Source organism: Elephas maximus, chromosome 22 (genome assembly GCF_024166365.1).
Source record: "Elephas maximus indicus isolate mEleMax1 chromosome 22, mEleMax1 primary haplotype, whole genome shotgun sequence".
Classification (NCBI taxonomy): Eukaryota; Metazoa; Chordata; class Mammalia; order Proboscidea; family Elephantidae; genus Elephas; species Elephas maximus.
In genome coordinates, this window is record NC_064840.1 from 57,577,938 (window position 1) to 57,588,959 (window position 11,022).

An 11,022-nucleotide genomic window follows, 5' to 3' on the forward strand; every position below is an offset into this window, starting at 1 on the left:
TCCTATTATACTTATTTTTAATTTAAAATAAAATATATACATTCCCAGTAACAAGTTATGAACATGTAAAAAGATAGCATTTCCTTAGGAAGTCTTCCAGTATGCAAAACTAAGTCCTAAAAAGGATAGATGGCTTCTAAGTAAAGATGTCAAATTAAATGCATGTATTTACTTTTGCTGCCTCTTGAAACCCCACTGAAACAATAGTAAAGGGAATTTTATAAAGATATAAACCCTCAGAAATCAAAATTTTAAAAAAATGATAGAAGAAGCAATTTTTCAAAAAATTTTCATGGAATATAACATATACAGAAAAACATACAAAACAAAAAAGTACTGCTCAATGAATTATCCAGTAACCACCACGCAAATGAAGAAACAGAAAATTGCCCTCAGCCCTAGAAGCCCCAGTTGAAGATCCCTTCCAAATCTGAACTCCCTCCCTCCGTACCTCCATAACCACTATACTGGCTTTTATGGTAAGCATTTCTTTGATGTTCTTTATCATTTTATTACCTCCACATGCATCTCTAAATGTTATTGTTTAGTTTTGCCAGATATTTGAACTTTATACAATTAAAACCATAAAGTTTATATTGTTAAATACACACATATATACCTTTCTTTCAGGTTTTTTCTGCCTATTCACTTCTCTCATTTGCCTGCCTTCTTCGGTGCAGGGAGTGAGATTCAGGTCTTTCTCTTCTTGCTTCTACATTCCCAAATTCTGCCCCTTTTACACTGGACTTTTTACCACATTTTTAGGAGGAACGTTGATTTTTTTGTGTGTATGTGCTGTCTCTCTGGCTGATTTGATGAGTGACCCCTAGCAGTCAACACTGGCACTTATTTGCCAGTTCCACTTCTCATCATCTTTTGCCATCTACCAGTGCACTGAGACCAGGCAGCAGGTCTTGCATTACAGTCTTGCCACCTGCCCCCTCTCCTTGGCTCTACCCATGGCTTTTCATAGGGCATATGTGTATTAGCAGGTGGTATCCTTTCTCCTATCTATAATTGAGGCTAGAGGGGCTAGTAAGGCGGAGATAAACTTGTTTTAATAGAATAGCAGTTGGTTCCCTAACTCTAGGGGAATTCATCCTAGAGGCAAGGCAGATGGCAGGTACCTGCTCCACCTCCTGTTTCATTGGGCTGCTTTAGCAAATGGTCATGGAAGTAACAATGCACAGGCTGCTGCCTCTGACTGTAACAGGCTCACTGCTTTTCTCCCCAAACACAAACACTTAACACACAAACAGTCCTAGGCCTAGGTTAAGTTTCACGCTTTCTGGACAGCCCAGGCAGGGGAGGTACTTGCTTGCATACCATCATTATTAACACCTGCCACAATACTTTATAACGGGCCTGCCTCCGGTTCTCTCTTGGATATTGTGGTTACCAAGGGGCAGGTCCATGTCTTCATTTTTTTGTATACCTAGCACTTAGCACAGTACCTGACTCATAGTAAGTGATCAGTTAATGTTTATTGAACAAATGCATTTTTATTCCAACTTTGCGAAGGAAGAGCTATTGTACCTGCTGTTCCCACCACCTCTTGCTCTCAGTCACTTCTTTGTTGAGCTGTTGGGAAAGCGTCTGAGAGGTGGGAAGCCCTGGTTTTTATAGCTGACGAAGCAGCTATTGAAAGCAGTAACTGGATGATTTAAAACTAAACCTGTCACTTCTCCTTCCCAACATTATCTCATTACACAGCTCATCGCTGATCTTTTTTTTTTTTTCTTTAAATGTGGGTTGTTGTATTTTAAACTTTATTTACTTTATTTGAGATCCTGGGGCAGCTGTGTATCTTTCTCACCACCACCGTGGAGGCAGCAGGGTGAAAAGTATTAGGTAATATTTAATAGTGTCAGGGGTACCACTTCTTAATTCTAGTAGGGATTGGCGTCTGAGAGCTCGTCCCTGCAATAACTTAATCTTTGTATTATGGCTGATAGCATTCAGAGCTGTTTCAAATATCAGTGAGAATAAGGAATTAGCATGTTTAATGCCTCCCCAAAAAAATCTATAAATTTTCCTCTCAGTGTGATAACAATGTATTTTTATCTCACTTTGCTCATGAATGTTTTCTCATCATTCTTTTATCTTCAAATAGCTGATCTACTGAATTTATCCATGGTGTGGACAGGACAATATTAGGACCAGTGCTTAGATACAGTGTCCGTTTTTTTTTCTAGATGTTCAACTTATATTTTGCAATGTATTTCACTGTAAGGCAATAATATTATAACTTACATTTTTCCCTGTGTTGCCTTTATTAAAGAAATGAGTAAAACATAAATTTAGATGTTTTTCTCATTGTATTGAGTCATAACACAAAATAGGAAAAACGAACGATACAGAAGGAAGGTTTAACAATTTTTTCTCAAATATTACAGGTAACGTTACTCCTAACAGTATTTGGTGATGATGACCAGACTCAGGATGTTGTGCAATTGCGTCAAGATATTAATGATTATAACCGAAGATTCTCCGGGCAGCCGAGATCTGTAAGTAATACAATGGAAGGTGCAAAAACACAAACCTAGAGGGAGCCATTCTGCTTCTCTTGTGAAGTGAGATTTACCAACGAGTGTTCTTTGGCCATGAAAAATTGCCAATGTGTGTTGCATAAAGTTTTTAGATTTTTTCCCTTCCTTTTTGTTAATCACTGAGTTACAGCTTTCCAAGGACAGCAGTTTTCTTTCTTAAAGCAAAACAAAACACTATAGTAATCTCAAGAGAAACCAGCAAAAAAGCAATGGAGAAATTGGAGGGAAATAGAAACTTCCTGGCTCCTGTTGTGATTCTGAAGCATCGTTTGTCCATAAGAAAACTTACAATTGAGAATTCTGGAGGGAGTTTTACAATTGTTTTTACTCCATTTTCTTCCCTCCCCTCCCCAACCTGAAATGCTCCTTTTAGTAACCTAAGTTAAAAAAGCCTCTTTCCTTGTCTTTTTTTTTTGCCTGTCATCTTAGTTATTCAAAAATCATTCTGTTTTTAAAGAAAACAAAATTACTACAGTTGATCTCCCCACCAAAGGAAGCATTTGATAAAACTTGCCGCGTTTTGTGGACTCTTTACAGTTTTCTCAAAAATCTAACCAGTGATTCCAGAAGTGTGTATGTGACTGCATATGTACTTCCCAACCCAGAATATATAAAGTACAAATTGATAGGGAAAGCCCAGACCTCTCCTCTGAGCTTCAGACTTTGTAGATCCAGCTGCTTAATTTACATCTCCAAGGATGTTCTGTAGGCATCTCAGACTTTACATGCATAATATGAATTCCAGATGCCTTCCCTGACTCAATGGATTCTTTGCTCAGTCTTACTCACTTTAGTAAATGGCAAACTCTATCCCAGCCCACATTTACTCAAGCCAAAACTCTGGGCGCCATCTTTGATTTCCTCCTCTCCCTCTTCCCCTCATCTGATCTGTAAAAGTAAGTCTTATCACTCCATTTCTTTCCCTTTTTTGGGAGCACTGTCATTTTTTTAACCTCATAAAAATATTTTGAATGGTCTACCCCTCTGTCTCACTGTAGCCATCATACTAGTCCAAGCTGTGAAAATTTATGTTCATTTATGTAAAAACTTAGTGATCCATGTGTGTTTCCCTACATGTTCAGGAACCTAATCACGTTTACGTAGGGGGAGGGCCTGTGTTCAGAAGATCTTTGCGTGGCAATTAATAATTTGCTTAAATTCAAGCTAAGCAGAGTAAGTGTTTTATCTAAGAAGGAATCCATTTCACTGCTACACTACTGTTGATTACAACATATTGTTTAATCAACTACAGCCTCAACTGAGTTTTTCTATACATTTAAGAAAAATTCCATTATTTTGAAATCTTACACATGAGATAGCAAATCACGATACCTGTTTTTCCCCCTACCAGATTCTGGAAAGAATTATGGATCTACCGACTTTACTGAGGCACGCGTTCAGGGAGATGTTTTCCGTCGGGGGCCTCTTCTGGATGTTCCGTGTCAGGATAATACTCTGTTTAATGGGGGCTTTTTTCTATCTTATATCACCTCTAGATTTTGTACCTGAAGCCTTGTTTGGAATTCTAGGCTTTCTAGATGATTTCTTTGTTATCTTTCTGTTGCTTATTTACATTTCTATTATGTATCGAGAAGTGATAACGCAGAGGTTAAACAGATGAAAAAAATGGGGTTACCAGAATATTTGAATTAGTGTGTAAAATCAAACAGAAGAACCCACAGCAGTGTAAAGCGTTCAGGTATTATCTTACAAGCTTAAAACCATGGTATGATAAACATTTGATTATCATTTGACAAATGCCTAGCAATATATAACTGGAATATTACCATGTCATAGGTTCTAATATTAAGTTTAGAATTATAATGATCTTGATTCTGTGTTGTCTGTAAAGTCTCTGGAGAAAATATGGAACTATATAAAAAGGGATGGTTTTATGTCTTTTTGATATAAAATGAAAACTATTTCCCAGAACTCAGATTATTGTAGTTTATCCAGTATCTCCTCCTCAGTGGATATCTTTATAATACATAGCTGTGAAACTCATCTAAATATTTTTTTTACAATAAAATACTACATAATATTGAGAAGAAGTCAGTATTTCCTTTAGAATTAGCTAAGTTTTGTGCATTTGCAGCAGTTCTGCTTTTCCATGCTGGCGTAATTCTTTGTTATCAGCCGAAGCTGAAGGGAGAAACTTGAGCTTCATAATTTGATTTCATATTCTGGTTCACAGAACAAGTTTCAATCAATAGGAGAATTTAACAAGATGAAAAATATTTATCTCCTGTCAGCACACTTGATGTTCACAGTTGTGACATTTAGAAACCAGTTTGGTCCTTTCATATGATTAGCATATAAAAGTAACTTGTCAGGGGGATACTACTAGGAGTCTGATCCCAGTTCAATCATTTATTTGTTGCATGGCTTCAGGCAGAAACCTTTGGCCTATAATATGGGGATTTTATCAGTGAAAAGGAAGGATGGTTCTAAAAGCACATAGTTGTCCGGTGCATTTCCGAGGAAAGCGGATCTTCATGGCTGTGAGCATCAAAGCCCTTGGGGGTGGGGTAGTAGGAACACCATTTAAATTTGACTTGAAATTACTGGCTTAACTTTAGCAACCCAGGGCTTCAACTTTAGTAACAGAATGGACCAATTTCATTGGTTTGTTCTTCAGTCAGAAAACTTATAATACAGTCTGTAGATGGCAGCATGTAGCCCAGATCAATTATGTCTAAAGAATATTGGCAGAATGAGCAAATGTATCTGACGTGATTGGATAAGAAAGTTACCTTGTTTTTTTTCCGATGGTTATCGCATGAGTATCTAATGGTCTCTTATGCAGTTTTCAGTTTGAGGAAGATAAATACCACACGTACCATATGATCCTAGTTAGCCTCATCTGGCATTGTTCATTAGTGAATTTAGGACAGCCCAGTGTAAGGTGATGGCCCGGAGTCAGTGTGTGCCTTACTGCAATCACTGTTTTTTGTTTTTTTTTTATACTGCCCGTTAATTTGTGAGCGTCACTATGTGTGGATAGTGAGGTAAGAGAAAATCTCAGGTTTTCTAAAATTAATCAGATTAGCCATCAACCAAGGAGATGCTAGATGAAATACCAATAACAATGTTTTCTAATTTAGGCCTACAACAAAGCTGTTGCTTGTTATAGAGAAAAACAAGAATACTTAAACATAATATACTACAATTAAAGCAATCTCTCGCATATTTTTCATGTTATTCTTAGGCCAATTTTGTGAGCAAGGCACAGCATCACCTTCCTCTTCATAGACAAAATCCCCATGTTACAGATGGAAGGTTTTTGCCTAAAGCCATGGAACAAATAATTGATTGTACTAGGATTAGACTCTTAGATTCTAGCATAGGTTGTTTAGATAGAATTTTCTGATACTGAAGGTTATTATGAAGTGGGGAGCAGGAGAGGAACTGGGGCAGGCGAGGGGGAGTCCTGTGGAAGTGTTTCAGAAGACATTAGTCCATCATCAGGCTTAGGTGTTTCTGACACATCAAGACTTGATGAGTCCCAAATCTGCGCGTCCAAATCAAACATCTACTTGGGTGGCTGGCACACTTCCCAGCTGCAGTTACCAACTTGAAAACAAATGAATGGGAATTTGTTTGCCATTTACCAGTGTAGAAATGCATTTTGTACCAACTATCCATTTGGCCCCGGGCTATGGCAGTGTCCTGTTTTGAAAGGACTTTATTTTCTGTGTGTGTGTTCCGCTCCAAGTGTCACATTTCTGGGTATGATAATTTTGTATATTTTCAAATTCCTTCTAAGACTTCCCTGGTAGAGGTGTATTGTACCCAGCTTTGTAACATACAAAAGCACTGTATGATCTGAAGTTCTATGAAACTGAAAAGGGAACATGCTGACATTTCAGAATTTCACACCTGCTTATTATGTCATCTTCATTTGTCACTGGGAATAAAGGCAGAGGGGTCTGAGAGAGTATTTAAAGCAAGTAGAGTCAATCAGTGTTATAAATATCATAGTACTACTTCTGTGATTTAGAGTAAGATCATAGAAATCAAAGTAATGTTAATTGGGATTTTTTATAAAACAATATTGTAACTGAAGCAAAAACAGATGGTCCAACCCCAGGAGCAGATAATAAACTGGGCGGCTCTGTGGGGAACAAGACAAGTGAGACAGTTGTTCTGACTGCCCACTAGAGCTGTGGTTTCAACTTCTACAATTCTCAGCTTTTGAGTGGAACAAGGGAAGAAAGGACTTGTGTTGATCCCTTGTGGCTGTGCAGATACCTACCTCACAGAGTTGTTGTAGCGAATTGGCGGTTTGGTTCAAACTTTGTGATTTAAGAGTTTGTCAAACAGTTTATTCTTTTGAATAAAAGTACTACTATATATAAAATTTTAAAAATAGCTGTTATTTTTGTTTCTTTGATATTGTTTGCTTTATAAGTCAGAACTCCCGAAATGGCGTTCTTTCTCACTAATGGATATCCAGTATCTCATCACATTCCTAATTAATTTTCCTTAGCTACTTTAAAATTTTAAGGGTAGAAATGTATTTTAAGGCAGATGGTTCAATCTAGGCAATCTAGAATTTAGAGTTCAGGCCTGACCCTGATTTCCCACCCTCATGTCTTTTGATTATATATTTGAATTGTGTATCTGAGAACTGAAACTTCTCTGAATCCCTGCCCTTCCTCACATTTGCATTGAACACCCTCCCTCCCTGCCTTCCACCTCCCAAACACTAAATGTACTTACTCCAGGCCCTTTGGAAACCGAAAGGGTTGGCAGTTCGAATCTGCCAGGCGCTCGTTGGAAACTGTACAGAGCAGTTCTACTCTGTCCTGTAGGGCCGCTATGAGTCGGAAGCGACTCGATGGCACTGGGTTTGGGTTTGGGTTTGGTTTTGGTCCAGGCCCTTCCATTTCACTCAACAGCAACACATAAACCTAAGTGGGTGGAAGTAACAAGGGATACTTAAGGTTTTTAGGCCCTAGAGCTTAGAGTCTCTTAGGATCAGGCCGATACTCTTTAAGGGCTGTTAAGAGAAGGCAATGCTGTTACAAAGATAATCATTGAGCTTTTGTTGCTGTCAGATAGGAGGTGCTATCAGGATTCTAAAATAACGTCACCTTTTTATCATGTCCTCTTCCACTTGGATCCTCTGACTTGTCCTATGTCCCTGAATGGTATGAGAGAGGAGTAAACGTCCACTGGACAACAGTGAGCATGTTGGGACCACTGACTGTCCTTGCCAGCACTGGCCTTAGTCTCCCTTTCAGACTAGTAGTGTTTAGCTTGTGATCTCAGCTGTAGACCTTTTGAGGGGGACGTAATATGCGATGGCAGAAGGATTAAGAGTTAAAAATGTTTTAAAAATCCCTGACATCTACTTGATTTGTAAACTTTCACTTAAAGCACAATAAAAATTATTAAAAAAAAAAAAAAATCCCTGATATCTAACAGTTTTGATTTCAACTTGTTTAAAAACACAAATTAAAAACAAAAAAAAAGAAGTTTAAAATTACCTGCTATTCAGATCAAAACAGTTACCCTTCTTCTAATCAGCCTTGGAGAAAACCTGTAATTTATATCTACATGAAAATTAGCCTAATCTTCCAGTGATCCTAGAATGTCAGAGCTGTAAGGGACCTCAGAGGTTACCTAGCTTTTGTGGTTCTTCCTCTGTGAAAATCAGATGAAATCTATGGCAATCAACCAAAAAAAATCCACATATACTTTTGGTTTCATTTTCAGAAAATTCAAGTATCTGACCATCCATGGATTCCAAATTAAGAATTCCTGATTTAGTTCTACAGCCTCACATCACAGATAAGGAAAATGAGGCCCAGAGAGCTTCAATGCTAGTGAGTGAGTGAGTGAGTGAGTGAGTGAGTGTGTGTGTGTTTAATAAAAATCAGTTTATAGAAAAAGCATAACTGAGTTAAAAAAAAAAAAAAAAGGTGGCTTATTTTTCCTATTTATCAGACAAGAAGATAGTGCTTACCCTTACATAACAATTACGATAAACTTAACCTCTTAAGGTCAAGGTTAAATGTTCTGTTTTCCTTAAAAAGTGCTCTGTTAGTAAATGAACTAGCCCTTAAGCCAAAAAAAACCCAAACCTGTTGCTGTTGAGTTGATTCTGACTCATAGTGACCCTATAAGACAAAACTGCCCCCACAGGGTTTCCAAGGAGCGGCTGGTGAATTGAACTGCTGACCTTTTGGTTAGCAGCCAAGCACTTAACCACTGCGCCACCAGAATTCTGAATTAGCTCTGTTTTAGTCATTCTAGTGCTGCTATAACACAAGTGGATGGCTTTAACAAAGAGAAATTTATTCTTTCACTGTCTAGTAGGCCACAAGTCCAAATTCAGGGCGTCTGCTCCAGGGGAAGGCTTTCTCTCCAGGTTCTGGAGGAAGGTCCTTATCATCAGTCTTCCCTTGGTCTGGGAGCATTTCAGCACAGGCACCTCAGGTCCAAAGGACATGCTGTGCTCCTGGTGCTGCTTTCTTGGTGGTATGAAATTCCCCACTCTCTGCTTCCCTTTCCTTTTGGTGGTGCAGGCCACGCCCCAGGGAAACTCCCATTATATTGGCTCAGGGATGTGACCCGGTAAGGGTGTTACAATCCCACCCTAATCCACTTTAACATAAAGTTACAATCACAAAATGGAAGACAACCACAGAATAGTGGGAATCATGGCCTAACCAAGTTAATAAACACATTTTTGGGGCGACATAATTTAATCCATGACAAGCTCTTACCCTTATACAAATCTGAAAGACATCAAGCTTCTAACTAACCTTCAGCTTATCACTATTCTCTTTCCCTCTAATGGCTATGATAGAGAGCTAAGGCATATATTTATTATTTGATATTTACTGTAGCAGTTAGGGGTTAAATAAGCTCACTCTTAAAAAGGGGCAGTTGTGCTTAACTTGTTTAATAAGCTGTTTTATTAAAGTATAACGAATACAAAAAGTTATCAATCAAAAGGGTCAGATAATGGATTATCTTAAAGTCAACACACTTGTTTAAACATCACCCAGTCAAGACACAATATTACCACCATCCCATAAGCCCACCCCACTTTCTCCCTCTCAAAAGTAACCTTTTTCCTGCGGTCAGTTTTTTTTTTTAGTTTACAAAAATAGAATCATATTGTATATTTTCTTTTGCCTGACTTCTTTCATCCAAGGATCCATGGTGGTACAGTGGTTAAGTGGTTGTGAACTGAAAGGCCAGCAGCTCAATGGCAATGGGTTTCTTTTATTCAACGTGATGTAAGAGTCATCCATATTGTTTTGGGGAGCAGCTTCTTTGATTGCTGTATAGTATTCCATTGTGTAACTAAACTACAGTTTATTCATTCAACTATCAATAGATATGTGGGTTGTTTCCATCAACTTTCTTTAAAGGCAGGATAATCTTTGCATGTAAAAAATGCTTTCCTGGAATCACTCCTTGACAGGTAAGGAGCAGTTATTTCAACCTTAGAAAATGTTAAGAATAAATGGGAAAAATAGAAGAAAAACAGACAGTGGGTATGTTAAGCTAGTTGAGAAGCTGTGGAAAAAAATCTTTTTTTAAGCAAATAAGTTAATTTTCAGACCACACAAGTGGAATTCTAGTTTTGAGGATGTTTTACAAAGAAAAATTCAACACTTAAGTTCAATTCAATAAGTATTTTTTTTTTAAATTGTATGCAAGTCACCATATAATAAATTTACCATTTTGAATCAGTACAGGGAACGTCAGGATTATATTCAACAAATAATTAAAATGTTTATTTTGTTGCCAAGTTATGGATAGCTAGGAGATAGAAAATAGAAAAGGGAACTTGGCTGAGGGAAATTCCACAACTAAATTGACTGTTTTCACTTTAAATTGATAAATGAGCACGAACCTCAAAGGGACATTCAACATTGGCCGGTGATCCTACCATGCGGCTTTTAGTAGCTTGCATTCCGAACCTCTGAGAACTACTTAGTACTTTCCTTCCCCTCTCACACTTCCACTCCTAAAACCTCACAGCTGATGATCCCAAATCACTTCTACGCCTCCAAGTCCTCTACTTTATTGGGGGAAGTAGTTCTCTTCTGTAAAGGCACCTGCATCTCTGTAAATGGCGCCACCCTCCATCCATCCCTCTAATTGCTGCAGCTAGAAACTTGAAAGTCATCCTTCATAACTTGATTCCTTTCTTCTTCATCTCCATATCCAGTCTATCAGCAAATGTTGGCATTTCTACCTCCTAAATATATCTGCAATCCCACCCCTCCGTCTCTGCTGCCATGACCTTGGACCAAGGTATCAGTATCTCATGCTGGGCTGCAACAGCTTCCTAATTGGTCTGCTCGCTTGCAGTGTTGCCCCTCTCTGATAAAACTCCCCACGTTATGGATTGAATTGTGCCCCGCCCCAAATGTGGGTCAACTTGGCTAGGCCACGACTCCCAGTATTGTATGATTGTCCACCATTTTGTCAACTGATAAGATTTTCC

General features: G+C 38.2%; 1 protein-coding gene across 4 annotated transcripts in view; it reads left to right on the forward strand.

Annotated features, from left to right (window-relative positions):
- The window catches only part of RNF170 (ring finger protein 170), a 29,848-nt gene extending 22,948 nt beyond the window's left edge, over window positions 1-6,900 (forward strand). For all 4 annotated transcript variants that reach the window (XM_049866220.1, XM_049866219.1, XM_049866222.1 and 1 more), the window contains 2 exons: window positions 2,397-2,507; window positions 3,901-6,900. In XM_049866220.1, the coding sequence (XP_049722177.1) occupies window positions 2,397-2,507; window positions 3,901-4,170 (381 nt within the window). In that variant the 3' untranslated portion in view covers window positions 4,171-6,900. The remainder of the gene's footprint in view (window positions 1-2,396; window positions 2,508-3,900) is intronic.
- Window positions 6,901-11,022: the final 4,122 nt, after the last annotated feature.